The 17,402-nt window shown below is 37.3% G+C and overlaps 1 protein-coding gene across 2 annotated transcripts in view; it reads right to left on the bottom strand.

Annotated features, from left to right (window-relative positions):
* The window catches only part of PIEZO2 (piezo type mechanosensitive ion channel component 2), a 480,163-nt gene that overhangs the window by 55,942 nt on the left and 406,819 nt on the right, over positions 1-17,402 (bottom strand). The window contains exons 30-35 of one of the 2 annotated variants that reach the window (XM_037001110.2): positions 16,506-16,627; positions 15,384-15,455; positions 11,084-11,190; positions 9,746-9,844; positions 6,243-6,354; positions 1,603-1,662 (exon numbers count right to left, since the gene is read on the bottom strand). In XM_037001110.2, the coding sequence (XP_036857005.1) occupies positions 1,603-1,662; positions 6,243-6,354; positions 9,746-9,844; positions 11,084-11,190; positions 15,384-15,455; positions 16,506-16,627 (572 nt within the window). The remainder of the gene's footprint in view (positions 1-1,602; positions 1,663-6,242; positions 6,355-9,745; positions 9,845-11,083; positions 11,191-15,383; positions 15,456-16,505; positions 16,628-17,402) is intronic. The other variant, XM_037001111.2, reaches the window with a different exon arrangement.

The raw sequence follows: 17,402 nt of genomic DNA, 5'->3' as shown, positions 1-17,402 counted from the left end.
CATCCTTTGTTGCGCAGAGGCCCTGACGGCAACAGCTGCTCCATGAAGCTCAGTGGAGTGGGTGCTGTGGACCCCACAGAGGAGCCATTCTGAGCCAGATGGGGCCGGGAACACCTCCACTGCTCTTCCTACCCTCCCCCTCTGGTCTGGATCTAATCTTGAGCAAGGTGTGTCTCTCCCACAGTTGTTTGGATGGACCCTGTAGTGGTTTAGTTTGGATATAACAGGAAAGTTTGAACCCTGGAGGCTCAAGGATGTGGACTTAACACCTATAAATAAATTTTAGCAGCATCTTACATTTTTGACAACTTCTTTTTTTCCCTCATATCCACAATTATTGTCTTTAAGTGGTGAAGAGAAACATAATTATGTCACAGTTTTGCTAATGGTGGTCCTGACAGTAAAACTAGAATTGCTGTGTTGGAGGCATGAATAACATGCACTTTATTAACCTGGGTGACTGCAAACTAACATGTAAAATTCTGATTTTTATTTCTATGTCTTTTTTAGCTGTAGAAGCAGTAGGGCATAGTGATTAAGAGCATGGACTCTGGATTCAGACTCCTTGGGTTCAAATCCCAGCTCTACCCCTTGGTGATGGAGAGACTTGGAAAAGTTAGCCAATCTTTCTCTGTCTCAGTTTCTCACTTGTCACATGGGGAAGAGGCTTTTTGAGGGAGTTAAAAGTTAGTATGTCCAAAAGTCTCAGCAAAGTGCCTGGCAAAGAAGATGTGAAATCTCCACATACATGAGAGTCAAATTACCTGGAAACAGAGGCCAGGTTTAATATTGTGCCACAGAGGGTGTTAGATAACCTTTGGCAAGTCTCATTTTGTGCCAGCAGATGGCATTCTGGGAAGTATTTGTGTCCAGAGTAAGAGCCTCTAAACCTTGCCTGCTGTTAAATAGTGTGCACAGGGGTTCTGACCCCACGAGGCAGAGCAAGCAGCATGTTAGGAACTAGAGGGGCATTTGAGTTCCTTTGATTTGTTTTCCTTTTTTCCCCCTTTTTCCTTCATGGAAATATCTTCCTCCCAGTCGCATGCTGTGTGAAGCCCAAATGGCACCATGACTGGGGTAGGCGTTAGTAGCCACGGATTCTGTCTCTGACTCTGTCACTTAGTAGCTGTGGAATCTTGAGCCAACTCACCGGGGTTTGGTTTCCCCTCATTAGATGAGCAGGTTGGTCCAAGCTTCTAGAATACTTCTCATTTTCTCAATTTCCCAGATGTAATTCTCATTTAATTCATTTCTATGTTCTTTAAAATTAAATGCCAATTTTTTTTGTGCCTCTGTTCTGGTGGCTTCCATGAGACATTTATCATCTGCTCCCTGAAACCCCCTTTGATAGGTATTTGGTAAAAAGAATCTACAAACCAAGTCTACTCCTACATTTAATAAAACAGTATAAGGTCAAATCTACTTTTAGGAGTCACCCTGCAACTTCACTAGAGATAAGCTTTCAACTGGACACTGATTATTTAGTCTTAGTCCACAAACAGAATTCAATGAATTATTTTTAGGCAGCCTTACATGACATACCATCTGGGCAAGTAACACTTTCAGATTCCCCACAGCTTGTATTTGCCTTTATTTTGTTACCTGGTCCGTCAGACTTCTTTTTGACTGGTTGGTTGTCTTGGCTTTCCCACTCCACAGGACCTGCCAAGTGTGTTCAGGAAACGCGAGTTAGATCCTTGTAGGGTAAATGAAATGCCAACATTACTCTCCCAGATCAAAAGGGATTCTGTAATTAAATCTAGGACATCCTGCCTAGTTTAAGAGTTCCTGGGGAAAAGCTGTAAGAATTATTAGCTTTCGGATTCTCTTTACTTCACTCCAGAATAAGAACCATGTACATCAAGGATGGGTAAACTATAATCTGCTGGCTAAATCTTACCAAATAGTTCCTATGGTTAAATGGCTTGTGAGTTCAGAATGGTTTTTGTATTTTTAATAGTTGAAAACATTCTTAAAAAGAATAATATTTAGTGCATGTGAAAATTGTACAAAATGCAAAGTTTAATGGGACAGAGACACACCCACTGGCTCACATCGTGTCTGTGGCTACTTTCACCCTACAGTGGCAGGGTTGCTGCAACAGAGGCTTATGACCTGAAAAACTTAAAATATTTCCTATTTGACCCTATGCAGAAAAGGTGTGCCAACTCCTGATATAAAGGATGAAATTTAAAATTTTATTACCTTGGGGTAATGTTATGTGTTTTAGTGTGTCAACCCCTAAAATGACATCACAGGATTTCATTTTATTTCTTAGCCTCTTATTGAAGGTTAAGGTTCTCAGATATAGCAAATGAAAACTCACAGGACATTCAGGTAAGTTTGAACTTAAAAATGACAACAAATAACTTTTTCGGTGTGAGTCCCATGCAATATGCACACGTCATACTTAAGCTAAAAAATTGCTTGTTGCTTGTCAAAAACATTCAACTTTAACTGGGCTTTGTATTTTACCTGATCTAAGACCATTCATGATCTGACTCCAGTGAACCTTCCCAAACGTGTTTTCCACCACACTGCATCGTATCTCATCCTCACCAACTAAGCTAACCTGCTCTTTATTTCTCATACGTGGTTTTGCTTTCTTCTATTTGCGTGTCAGGCTCTATTCAAACACTACCTTTTTCATAAAGTATTGCCAGCCCTTGGCTCTATGACTCTTGGCTATAAGTCATCTTTTGTCCCTTTGGTCCCATGCTATTTTAGCTATTGCTTGTATTTTAGATGGCCCTCTGCAGTTTCTACATTATTAGGGATTTTTTCCCCTATACTTGTGTTCCCTGCTTGTAAGTTAGAAGGGTCTAGAGACAAGATGCCTGCTATGAATTCCAGACCCACCACTCCTTGGATGGCTGTGTGACCTTAGGCAAATTCCTTCATGGACCTCATTTCATCATCTGTAGGGCAGGGAGAATAAAATGGGCTGTTCTGAACATCAGGTGAGTTATTGCACAGGAAGCATTTACAACAGCACCTGCCACTTTGGACAGGCAGCATTTATGTGCTTCATCTGTGCAGGAGTGACCTAAAAAGAGATGATTCCCTATACAAAGAAAGTGCTGAGCAAATATTTGTTAAAGGAATAAATAGCATTTATTTAAGTCCCATTATCTTTGAATTATTGCTGTCTTTGATTCGTAGGTAAACAGTGGTGATCTGCACATGAAATAATCTTCCTGATACAAAGTAATAAGATATTAACAAGATGACTAAAGGACACATTTTTAGAACTGGTCAAGTGATTTTAGAAAAACAAATGTCTGAGAAAAGCAAGTACAAGTCTGAAAAAAGAAAAAGACATAGTAAGTGGAGTCTGAAACACTAAATAGTAAAACTAACTCTATAGCTGCTGGACTCAAAAATATATGACATTGGCTCAGCACTAGATAGTAGGACAGTGGATCAGAATACAGAGTCCAGAAATAGCTAAGACTAAATTGGAACTTAACAGTGACAAAACTAGCATTCCAATTCAATAGAAAAATGGAGATCATTTAATCAACAGGGATAGCATAACTGTGTCCATCAAAAAGAAATTGGGTCTCTACTTCATAGAAAAATAAAACATTTCAAAATACAAATAAAATTAGGAGGAAGTATAGGCAAACATTTGCATAATATTTAGGGGGAAAGACTTAAACAAAATGGAAACCTAAGAATTACAAAAATAAATTTGAATCTATTTGACATCAGAAACAATTAAAAATTGTGTAGACAACATATACTGTAAACTAAATTAGAAGATAAGCATCAGATTGGAAAATAAATATTTGTACCACATGAAAAGAGGATAATATCCACAACATATAAATATTCTCTAAATTAATAAGGACAAACAAACCAATAGAATGATATTGCGGAAAGTGGTAAAAGGCTTACACCTTGGATTTGGGACTACAAAGTATCAAGGAAATATGAAATAAAAAATGTGCATTCTCATTAGTTAGGAAAATTGAAATGAAATAGAAGCCATTTGTCATTCTTGAGAAAGACAAACAATAGCAAGAGTAATGGAGTAATACTATCCTGTGGGACAAGGCTACAGGGAAATGGATACTCCTGGATCTTTCACAAAGGAGTGTACGTTCCTATACACTTTGGGGGAAAATATTTATTAAAGTAAAAATAGACACACCCTTTAATTTAGAAATCCAACTTTTGATAATCTAGTTTGTGGAAAGTGTATGTTGTTCCTGACTTTTTGCTATGCGTTTAAATACATATATATATAAACACACATACAACTATATATGAATTTCTGTGCAAGGAAATCCATGATAGCATTATTCATTCTGGAAAAAATTTGGAAGCAAACTTTATGTCCATTAGTGATGGAATAGTTGAATAAATTATGCATACCCATATTATAGAATATTCTGCAGCTATTAAAAAAGGATGCTGAAGTTTTACAAATATTTAATTGCAGAAATGTTCATGATACACTAGTAATGAACATACAAGAGTAGTTTATATAGTATGAGCCATTTTTGAAAAACAAAGGAAATGTGGCACATACATATGGGCATGGGCAGGACTGGAAGTGAACACAACATACCATGAGGATCTGGCATCTGAGAGGACGTGTTTTCAGGGCAGATTGTACATCTGTGTCTTTACAATTGCCTTGTTATATCAGATGTGCTTACTTTTGTCTTTTTAAACCAATAGAGTAAAATAAAATACAAGCTACAGGTGGTAGCAGGGAGCAGAATGGTAAAAAAGGAGAGAGGTTTTGCAATTAGTGTTCCATTAGAAATTATATTTTCCTTTTCTTTTCTTTTTAGAATACATTTTTAATTTCACATCTATACCTCCATAAAGAACCAAAACAGAACAGATAGCCTATAGTTCCTTAATCTCAGTCTCTCCACCCTCTCCCAGAAGTAACCACTGTCATTAATTTGCTAAGTATTTTTCCTGATCTTTCTCTTGCATTTTACACTATTCTATGCACCCATTTAAAATGCAAAATACTGTCTTGAGGTACTTTGGTTTCCTCATTTCATAAATGGTTTCCTAATGTGTGTGCCATTCTGCAACCTGTGTTTCATTTAACAATATGTCAGGAATTGTTCTTCAAGTCAGTTCAAAGTAACACCTCCCTCTCTTTTAAACTACTCAATAATATTGCATAATATATTGGTAACGTAATTTACTTGATTTGTCTTCTTCATGTGGGCACTTAGGATGTTCCCAAGTGTTTATTATTTACAAATAATATTTGATGAATATTTTTAGACATGAGCCTTGCACACATGTGCAAATATTGCTGCAGGTTAAGTCACACATTGAGAAGTGAGATTGATCTGTAGAAGGATAAGTGCACTTAGAATTTTCATAGATATTGACACACTGCTCTAAGTGGATGCACTACTTCCTAACCACTCAGAGTGTACAAAAATACTACCTTCCAATAGCTCTAAACAGTGATATTATCAAATGTTTAGATTCTTGCCAATCTGATAGGTAAACAAGAAACAGTCAAAATATTTAGTTTGTGTTTCACATATTACTAGTGAAGCTGAGCTCCTTTACCCATTTTTGTTTCCTGATCTGTTTGTTTTTCGTACCCTTTCATCTATTGGGTTGAATTTTCTTTTACTGATTTTTAGGAGTTTTTCATATATCCAGGCTACTCTTTTAGTCTGATATATAGACTGAAAATATTTTTCCTGGGTGCCCACTTGCACTTTTACTTTGTTTTTGTTATAGTTTGATGTTTTTCCCCATTAGAAATGTGTTCCTATTGTATGTTTTCAAATGTACTATCATAAAGTTGGATATAGTAGTAGTAGTTATGTTCCACTTTCGGTTCTTGAGTACTGTTTAAGTATGTTTTTCCTTTCTTTTTTGATAAAATTTCAAAAGACACATCTTATTATTTTCCCAAGAACAGCTTACTATTTAATGATCAGGTCTTGTGTTTCTTGTTTATGATTTAACATCCACCTAAAAAAATTAACCTTTTTCTTTTATTCTCTTTGAGTTTATTTTGAGTGTCTCTGTCTTCTCATTTTATAAAATGTATCCTCACTTAAATTCATGTGTATTTATTCCAAGTGTCAGACACAAGTAATTATAGACAGGTCAAACTCTTTGCGCTCTTTGCAATTTAAGAATGTTGTTCCTGCGAAGTGTCTGTCCTTTGTTGTTCCTCTTTTCAATTCTAGGGCCCAGACACGGGCGTGGGAGGGAGCCTGCTGTGCCCACGCAGCACTTACCCTCCCCAGATCCTTTTCTCCTTTTCTGTTCCTCTCTTGCAGACCTCTTTTTCTCTTTGCGCCTCTGTCGGAGTGCTGTTTTAGGGTCAGTAATCCAGGCTTGGTAAACAAACTGAAGGGAGAAAGTTCAATTATTTTTTGGCTTCTTAATAATTTCAGTTAAAAGAAAAGGGACCAACATCAAGCTACCTGACTTTTGGAAATATGTTTTTCTCCCAACACATCCTAAACCTCCCATACCCCTCAGTGTTCTGAGCTGACCTGTGTTATTTCCATTACCATGACATACAACGTTGGGAAATACATCATTTGGTGTCATGATCATGAGATACTTTGGGTATATAAAAGCCACCATTTCTCCCAAGTCCCCACCTACCACCACCATTTGTGACAGTTACTGATTCTTTTGCATTACACACAATTGGAATAAGCTGGATTCCTCCTTAAGTATTATTAGAGTAGATTTTTTCAGTCACAAATAAACTTTGAGTCAAAAACAGAACATCTTTTACTCATTTACTTTGGGGAAACACTTTTGCACATTTGATATTCTCCCTTGTGATTAACAGCTAAGACCAGCAACTTGAGAAAGGACTTTGTAGATTGATTAATATTTGGAGAGGAAAAATAATGTAGTATTAAGGCTAAGGAATTATTCCACAGGGGTATAGAAGGAAAACGGTGGTTCCTTTGGTTGCCTTTTGTCATTCTCACTCAAGAGCTGAAAATAGTTGCATTCTTTTATTTTAACAGGGAAAATGATAGAGGAATTTTGAATAGCCCACCCACCAATAGTGTCCCAAGTCATGCAGAAGGAACAAAAAGAAAACCTTGATATATAAAGTTAGCCGTTTATAATCTGGAAGCCAAGCAGGCATGCTTGTCATGCACCCACAAATACACTTGTGTCTCAGAGAAGCTGGGTTTTTCATTATGATGATAAAGGAATGCTTTGTTGGGGTGCTTGTAAACCATTTTATTCTATATTATTCTCAGATTTCCAAAATCTTTGAAAAACATGGTATAAGCAAGCTACTGGCATTGTCATATCAGTAAAAATAAAGACAGATTCAATTTTTCATTAGATGGAAATATACAGGTCACAGGTTAATAAGGAAGAGCATTTTTTCTTTTTCTCACTGGGAGACATCTGTATCTTAAAGGCAATTAACACACATGTAACATCTGTATTATTTATGAATAATAAACCCCAGGGAGCAAAAAATGCACCTTATTTTAAGTCAAGACATGTTGAAAAATGAGAAGATGAACTGGAATTTGAGGGGTAAAGATCAAATAAAGGAACTGATGGAAGATATTTACTCAGCATGTTAATTGGGAATTTCATGAAGAATATCTTAGATGATTAGGACATTAATAATCAAATTTGCTTCAGCAAAATATTAATTCTTTAAAAAACTCTGAGTTGCTAAGCACAAGAAAATTTCAGGCTTAAGAGCAACATATGGTGACATTTCCCTTAAAAAATGTTGACTACAGTATTGCTTTAAAATAACTCAAGAATCCCAAACATAGAAAATAAAAACTAGTTCAGGATTTGTCTATGTATTAGGTGCACAAGTCAGAGGAATTCTTTTGCTCTGAAGAAAAATGAAACCCCCAGGAGGAAGGGTGAGAAGGAGAAAGAGAAGGGGGCGTTTAGAATAGAATTGTCAAAAGGGTAAGTGCCTTAGCATTTTGCTTTATGAAAGGGGGCTCCTGGCTCTTCATATGATCCCTAAAGGTCAAGCCTATTAGTGCTCTCTCACTGAGATGGGATTTAGATAATGCGAATATGGGGAAATGAGGTGGGAAGACAGGATCACATGACAAGTCTTTATTTGTAGGTGAATTAACCTAATGTTGATGCTTAGAAATACGAACATTTTATAGTTCCAGCAACATTTGACAGAGGGTCAGTCCAACTGTTTCAGGAAAAAATTAATAATGAAGGAGGAAGAGAAACATCCCAATTCTTAGTCAAGAAATGGAAGTTTCTTACAAAAACTTCTTAATTCTTACATGTAGCTGTAACTATTACCCAATTCCATGGGTTTCTCTGGGGAATTAGGCACATGCACCATTAACCATAAGGAGAAAACTACATGAAAATGTACATAGATGACCTTCAGCTTTCCAAAGTGTCACTGCCACTAGCATGTATCCCCAATTTTCTTAGATTATATATTAAGTGATGTATCTTAAATGTCATCACATGTATTAGGGGAAAATGGAACTCATTTTACTAAAAACTTACTGCAATAAGCATTTAATTTTTAAAATAGGAGAGAACTTTATTGAAGTGGAGATCTCTAACTGAAATTACCTATGTTTCATAAACTGTCCTTGATATCAGGTGTTATGTAGGCTTTCTTTATGTTGGCTGTAAGAAGTTTTTTTTTTCCTTAAAGTTAGATGGAGGATAATTACATTGCAATCTTTCATATAAATGCCTAACTATGAGTGGAAAGACTCATCTGATAGTCATCAAAGGGAAAAGGGAACGGAAAAAGAATCTTAGGGAAGTGGCAACAGTGAATACTAATCTAAAAATCAGAATCCTGGCATTTTAAAAATGGAAGAAACCCAGAGATTGAAAGCCTGCTACTCAAGGTGGACCAGAAACTGTGCTTCACCTGGGAGCTGAGAGAAATATGTAATTTCAGGTGCCACAGTACCTACTGAATTTAAATAACCAGAATTTAAATCCCCAGGTAAAATGTAGTTTCCCTCACTATCCAAATCATTTGCTTACCATTTGAACATAATTATAGACCCAAGGGTTTAAGTGCCTATGTCAGGTTAAGTCAGGAGAAACAGCTTCCCATAAAGAACAAGAATAATACATTATCTGTAATTTTCAGTAATGAAGTGACTACAGCATAGGTAGATGGATAATTTCTGTTGTACATTAATTAACAAATGTTTTTTTCCATTTATTCCTACTACCACTGATGATGTGGGGTGAGGAGACGGACAGCCTGTCTACATGGCACAGCCTCCTGAGGAGACGGACTCAATCCAGAAAAGCACAGGGGAGAGGAGATCCAATTTAGGAAGATGGGGACTCAAAAGGAAGCCAAATAGGAGATGAAGCAAAATGAGTATTTTATTAGCTTACTCATAATTTTACCAGCTTCCTGAGAAAAATTATCATACCTTTTATACATCATAACTGATGCATGCAACCAGATGTGACCGTTTCAAAATCGGATGTGACATAGGCAAAACAATGAGAAAGACAAAAAGTAGATGTGTCTGCATTTTCTCTTTCTATGTTTTGATAGGCTCTGGTCAACTGAAAAATGAGAGTCAACAATAAGAAAATTGGCCTTTCAAAACTCTTTTTGGAAAAGTTTGCCTAATACCTAAATTTTTATAATTCCTTCACTGTATGATCTATAGAACAGGGAAAATGCAGATTTAAGGCAACAGGGGTCTGCTTGTCTAAAGTTCTATGGAGCAAAGGCTCACACCACACACATCAGTAAAACATCAAATACCTTTGCAGCTCTGATTAAATACTGAAGAATAGTTTTGGGAAGTTTAATGACAGACTTGGGCAAGGCTAAAATGGCTGATGCAAACTTCCCAATAGCTCTCTACAAAGAAGGACAAAGCAAGAGTAATTAGTAGAAAAAAACCAAAAACCAATAATTTGACATATGACATCAGCATAAGTTTGTCTGTACATTAACTAGGTTAAAATATGCTAATCATTGAAGCTAGAATAAAATGTGCTATGCTTGTAGGGTAGGAATAAATAAAATTGTCAGTCATTGCATATATAATCCACAAAAATACAGAGGATGATCATGTTCTCTCCTTCACAACATGATGAGTGATGGTTAGAATAAAATTCATTAGAATAAAATGAAGTCAAGTCATTAGTATTCGCCAAGCCAGCTGCATACTCGCACACAGACACGGTCATAGACGCAGTCATCAAGAAACAAATACAGGCAGCAGAGGCGCCAGGGAGAGAACATCAGCGCAAGGTGTCTCCGTGATTAATTCAGCTTTTCAATTTCACTAGCAAGATGGGTGGATATGACCTGCCAGCTTGAGAAGACCTACCCAGAAAACTGCCAATGGCCTTTTCATGGACATATCATGTGACTTGATGGGTATAATTCTGTGTGCCTCATAGTATAACAAATGGGAAATAACAGTCCTAGTATGTGGCTCCTTTGCAAAAGAAATATATATCAAGCCTTCATCCCATATGCAATTCTCATTTTCAACCAGCATTAATTAGACATTCACTGTATACCCTGTCCTAGGCTGGTGAGATACAGAACTGAGAATGACACCACAGGTTCTGAAAAAAAAAAAAAGGCAGTTAAGGCTGAAAAAATCAGAACTGGGTGAGATATTTTCATCCTGTCAATAAATTCTCAAGTGGTTAGCAATACAAGTGAAACTGATTTTCAAAATTTGGAGTAACATTTAAATGATCATTTGTTTTAAAACAAAGAAAGTTATCTTATTTTCACGATCAACTATTTCACATATCAAAACCTAAGTCCTCTCGAGCAGTCCAAAGAAACGCCAGAGAAGTCCTTCTTCGCCTCATACTTGCAACAGAAAACTAAAGTTCACCCAAGGGAGTTCTATTTTTCTGTTTATAGCGTCAGACATCTTTTTCTGACAACGCGGAGAGCGCGCACGTGACAGCCTAGCGAGGAATACACGGCTCCAGACGCCAATCAGAGGCTTCTAGGGGCTGTGGCCTGTGTGGCCTGTGTGGCCATGCAGTCGAGGCCTGCGCTCAGGGCCTGGTGAGAACAGCCCTTCACCCGGCCAGGCCCCGCGGCCCGGCGCCCCAGCCCCGTGATTACCTGGAACGCGGACCTTCGCGGAGGTTCCTCGTCTTCCCTTTTTAATTCTTCCTCTTCCTCCTCTTCACTATCCGTTTCGAACAAGTAATAATCTCCACTCCTGACCACTAAGCAAAACAAAATATTTACTTATTTCTTGAAAGAGATATGAGATCATTGAGGGCTTATTAATGAAATGCCCCCCAAAGATAACATGAGTCCACAGAAGGCCCAGAGCAAGAGATGTTGGTTGGGAGGAAAACACAAGAGGTGGAGGGACTCATTCTGGGCCGGCGGCGCCCTGGTCTGCGGGGCCCGGGCCTGTCTCTGCTGCGGGTGGGACCTGGCCACCACGGGGCGCGTCTGGTAATTTCTTCCTTCCCAGGGTAATACTATGCCAATGCATCAGATCAACTCCGCAGCAAAGGGTTTTGTCACCAAGATGACCAAAATAACTGAAAACTATTACTGCTTCACAGTTAAACAGTTTCAGTCCTTTAGGCAAGGCCGAAGTCAAGTGGAGGACTGAGGGTTGCCCGGATGGGTCCAGACTGTTGCAGAGAAGCCAGTCAGGATGGTTCAGGACCCAGAACCAGTGTCACCAAAACTTCTACTTCATTTTATAGTGTGCAGACATGGCTTCTACACATGCAACATAAGGGACATAACATATATGGCAAGACATTTGAAAGAGTTAAAAAAAATAACACATTGGCATGAGGAGGAAGTGGGCAGGTTACTTGAAAAAAAAGAATAGACCCACAAAGACACCACCAACACTGCTCTGGCTGTTCCCACACATAGCAGGGAAAGACCAAGGCATGGCAGACATGGTCTGTAGTTTGGCACTGTCAGGCTTCTGGTCAGCAAGGGGTTCCCCAGTCGCTTACTGGGTTTTGAGAACTGCGCTGACCATGTCACCAAGCACAGATCGTATGGCTCGTCCTTGCCTGCCTGATGTTTTCCCTGCAAGAACATGTTGCTGTGTTGAGAGTTGGGGGCAGAGAAAGCTAAAATGCCCAGCGAAGTACAAAAATATGAGAATCTAGTCTTTATCGGTTCATACATTATTTTAAATTATCAGGGAAAAGAGACCCAGCATATACATTTCTGATGGTATAAGAACTGTACCATCATTACAGGAAAACACACATATCAATATTTTCAAGTTGTATTTGAGTTTTTTCAAATGCTGAGGTATCTTTTGGATGACATAACATGTCTTCAGTTATCTTTTGGACTTATCCATTGTAAGGTAATGGAATACCTTGGCTTGTTTAAAATTCGTTGTTCAAATATCACTAAACATGGTCAAAAAGTAAATAATTTTGCCCATGATTTCAGACGTATCTGAAGCCTCCATCCATGAAGAAACATAGTGAATGAATTGGGCCTTATATCCTTGAACAGAAGCACTGTAATTTGTCATTTGTATTTTCAAGAAAGAGCCAGGTCCGGAGTACTCGGTCCAGGCCTGAGGAAATAAATGCAGTAATAGGGATACAACGTAGGAATAAGCAAGAACAAACCAAAGTTACAGCATTACATTTGACAGTAAGGAAGACCATTAAAGTAATGCTTTTATGTAAGCTCAGTGATTTGCAGGAAAGTTACATGGACTTGATGTCACATGGTCATTTGGTAAAAATACAGTATTATAAGATTGAGCATTTTACCCTCATTATAGGCTCTAAAATCAACAATAGCTTAAATTGTATTCAATCATACCTTCTATAACTTTATGCACATGGAGACTGTGAGCCCAAATATGTTTCATCTCAAGCAGTCATGCACTAATTATATCATTTAAAAAACTTCAATTTGTGTATGAGAAGTAGAATTAACACATTAAAAAAAGAAGGAAATATTTAAAAAGTCACCTACTCCTTTATAAAATGTTACTGAAATAAAACTAGGACAACGGAAAATTTTCTCTAGTGCTACCAGCTAATAAGAAGTGGAGAAGCTTTTACATATACGTTTGTTCATTTAGATAGGGATCCTGCCTTTAGCCTGTGTCCACACACGGATCATGAATGTTGCTGAACTGAATGAGAAATAACTTTTAAAATCCAGCCACCTCTATCCCCAGACACTTGGCCCTTTATTTCAGATATTTAATGATGAAGTAAGGCTTGGCATCAACTCAGGCAGTGCTGAGTAGACAAGGAGACATACTACGCTGGAATGGAAGGTATCATTGAACAGCAATAATGCAACTGTATGTGTGCACATAGGTATGGAAATATGAGCTCTGTTACATGCAGACCACATCAAGATCTTGATTGCTTACCAATAATATGTGCAACATAGCAACACTGTTGTATTGTCAATAGATTTACATGAGAGAATTCCAAGTACAGTTATTTTTACATTCCACACCTCCAAGAAATATCTATTTAAAAGCCCAGTGACTCAAGAGATCAGAATAAAGGCTTTTAATAAAGGGCCTCCAGACCTAAAGAGAACTTTTGTAAAGTATCATAATCTAAAAAATAAACCACATATTCCTTCCTTTCCTTTCCTCATGAGCTTGTAAAAGGAAATATGTTTTGTAGAAAAATTTTAACACCACAGTCAGAATCTGATTCCAAACTATGAATTACACACATCCCTGCATTATTGCACCATAAGGTATTGTAACAAGGCACGTTTAATTTAATACCAGTTTTCAGGAACTTGATATTATAATGAGGGTGAAATGAACCAGAAAATCTAAAGTCAATAATCTTCACAGGAAGCTCTTCAAATCATTACCAACTTGTAAGATGATTATCAAAGACCATATCCAATTCCTTCCAAAATGCAATGTTTAGATGAGAAAAGGAAAGACAACCACAATGCTTTCAATGGTATTTACCCCAGGTGATGGGACAAAACGTTCAGTATGACACAATTTTGAAATGGATAGGTCTCTCTAAACCAGCAAAGGGCCCTTTAAAAACAGAAAGACACAGTTTACTTGTGACTTGATAGAAATAGGCTTACAGTGCACACCACACTGTCAGCATGACAAACATGCCAATGGACAATAAAACAGAGTCACACAGAATTTCAACTTGAATCTTTGTCTTTTGACTTGGCAAGTGAATAAGATGAAATTCTTTATAACTCATGGATTTTTTTCTGCCATAATGCTAAAATGCAGTATTGGGGATTGAATTTAATTACACTGATGTATACCGAGCAAAGTTTGAATATTACTTCCTTAAGCTGACTTTAGAAAGTTATTTCTTGGGTGAGAGAGGCCAATACCAGATCTAAGTGACACTAAGAATTAGGTATGGGCAAAGATTCTGATCAACTTGATTGTCTAGAATTCTGAATATGCTATTAGCAGGGACCCTCCCATCCACTTGTAATGCTGTGGGTGATGTTCCTTGTCCATTACATTAGCTACAGTTACAAGACACGGTGTAAGACATAGAGACTGACACACTACAAATAATTTGCAATATAACTAATAATTGTTCAATATTACACCAAATTTAAGGAGGCCCAGATTGAAATGGATCATTCCATTATAATACCACTGGCCAATAACAACTGATGTTTCCTTTGCTAAGCAGAACAAATATAGCCACTGAGCTCCATATCTCCTCATTCTCTTTTATGATTAGAGGTAAATGCACTAATTCTATCTGGCTATCAAGTTCTGCTTTTCAAAAAACGCTTTCTGACTTTGGTCTTAATTGGTCACAAGTAGATCAGAGGCCATGCCACATGCTGGGCGTTTGAAACTGGGAGGAGACAGAGTGAGAATGTAAATGCAGTTTAAGTTATCCTTACCTTTATATTTAATAAATTTCCCCAAACCTTTCCATGCAAATAAAATTAAAGCCCTGGGAATGAGGAAAGGAGAGGCTCACTGGCATTGATGCCTAATGCTTTACAAAGAGAGTCAGAAACACTTTGAACATCATGACTACCCTTAAATCAGAGTCCCAGGAGGAGCTGGAACACACTTTTAAGAAGGGTTTTCTGCCATAAAACATACATATCAGCAGAGCTCTTAGCCTCAGAACTGGGGAGCTGTAGCAATTGCTCTTCCCTTTCTGAGCCATAAATGGCGCTCAGGAGTATGTAAGCCATGCGCTCGGCTTTCTTTAGCCAGCGTGGTAATCAGCTGGTTTCTCTGGAAGATTCCAACTCGAGGGCTCAGAGACCCATTTCCATCACCATTTTCTCATCCTCTGACCCCCTATCAAGTCACAAGAATCAAACCATGCATGGAACACACAGGTCATAGGGCCGCCTGAATTCTGGTCAAGGATATAAGGGTTAGTATCGATGAAATTGTAAGAGGATCGAGAAAACCTACTGGAAGCATGATCAACCCAAGGCCGCCACCACTGCTTTTTTTTGCCCTTGGCTTTCTGTTTGTCTGCTTCTCCTAAAATAAAATATGTCCAAATATTAATTCTTATAAAGTGAGAAAACAAATTTTGAAAACCAAGCTTTAACAACTCAACTGTCAAAATCTAGATACGTTGCAAAAAAATACATCAGAGGTCAGGAAAAGGAATTTACACTGAATCTGAAAAGTTTACATGTATGAGCAGTTGATTTCACAAGGTAAATACTAAGTATTCTAAAACATTATGCCACATTTTCCCTTTCTTTTTAGTAACTGAGGGCATATAAAAAAAGAAGGGATTATCTGCCAAAAATGCATCTCACATTGAATTTTCCATTCAATTAACAGAAAAGTAGCACCACCCAAATTTTATAGAATAATTTAGTGGCAAATAATTTGTTAAAATGCATATATTTCAATACCCAGAAATTCTTCTTGTGATTTTTTTTAATGCATGGTTGGAAAAATATAAATTTATTGCTGATGAATAGATACTACATATTGAAAAATATCATGCATTATTTCTCTATTCCCTCCCTTCAAATAGAAAGCATGCAAAAAAATCTGTAAGATGTTCTTTTAAACTTAATTGGATATAAAAAAATCTGTAATTAGATATAATAAATATATATTTCATCTTAAATTTCATTGGAAGACAATAACTGAGTGAGATGTTAACTACCATTATTCAGATACCACATTAAATATGCATTTACACGTATTTTCATTTTTGTATAAAATTTATCAAAGACTGCAGTAGATTGCATATGTGAACCTTTAAGGAGCAAACTAGCCAATTCATGCCTGTTTCGTTCAGATACACATGTCTGGAAACAGAAGGTAGGTCAATGATTAAAGTTGCCTTGCTGAAGAGGAGAGGTTCTAAAGTCATGGATTCATTAAACATGCACTTTATGAAACAAACATATTCCATTCACAATGGGAAGGCAAAACTTGCTAAGTTAAAAAAAAACACATCGATAATATTGGCAGAATGAAAAATTATGTTCTTTCACAGCCCTACCCAATATTATGCTATTAATCAATGTCAGGGTACTTGAATAGGAGGGAAATGTCTCGACATACTTTCATCATCCTCTTCAGAGAGTTTTTGGATGTCTTGGCCTTCCCCTGACTCCTGGGTCAAGCTCAGCATCCTCTCCTTACCCTTTTTGTATTTCTGTTGCCTGGCCTTGATGCGATCCATCCTGTAAAATGAAACAGCAGCCACAATGCCAAGAACACATCCACAGTTGCCAGAAGGCCAGTGCTTTGGGTTTGCACTTAGCTGAGTATAGCTGGAACTGTGGACAAAGTGGTCAGTGTTTGGAAGTTGTGAATGGTTTCTTATTAGCAACAAGCATCCCCCATTTTTTTTAAGGACCCATGTTATTTTTCACTACATTGATGCTAGTCTGAATAATATGATCAATAATAATTACATTAAGGTGTGATAAGCAATACTTTACATTTTTTTTCACACACACTTTGTACCAGAGTCATTCTGAACACAGCATATTATGAACTGTAACTCCTTTATTCTCCCAGCTTCTGCATATGTGTTTTTTTTCAAGTATCTGTCAATCTCACATAGTTGTGAAGATCAAACGACAATCTATATGAGTGTGAGAGCTATTCTGTAAGTAGCAAATTGTTCCTCAAATGTTCGTAAGTATTCTTTTGGATCATATCACTCCTCTCTATTTCAGATCTAATCTCTTAGTTGTTCTGAAAAAAGTATTATTACATCTTTAATTGCTGATTTAATGCCTCTTATTTTATCTGCTTGTTCAGGAAGGCTAACTATGCAGAAACTGTAATAATGAAACTCTATTTCCCAATTATTCCCTTAATCCACAGATGTAGTGAACACCTACTCCAAGGGCATGGTACTGGGAAAGACCCTGTCTCATTTGTTAACTCATTTAATCTTTGTAAAAACGCAGATGGAATTGTGTGCCCTAATTTAAAACAGGAGATTGA

The sequence above is a fragment of the Manis javanica genome, chromosome 9 (genome assembly GCF_040802235.1).
Source record: "Manis javanica isolate MJ-LG chromosome 9, MJ_LKY, whole genome shotgun sequence".
In the NCBI taxonomy this organism is placed as follows: Eukaryota; Metazoa; Chordata; class Mammalia; order Pholidota; family Manidae; genus Manis; species Manis javanica.
Note: the sequence above shows the minus strand (reverse complement) of the source record. Positions and strands in the feature narration are given on the sequence as shown.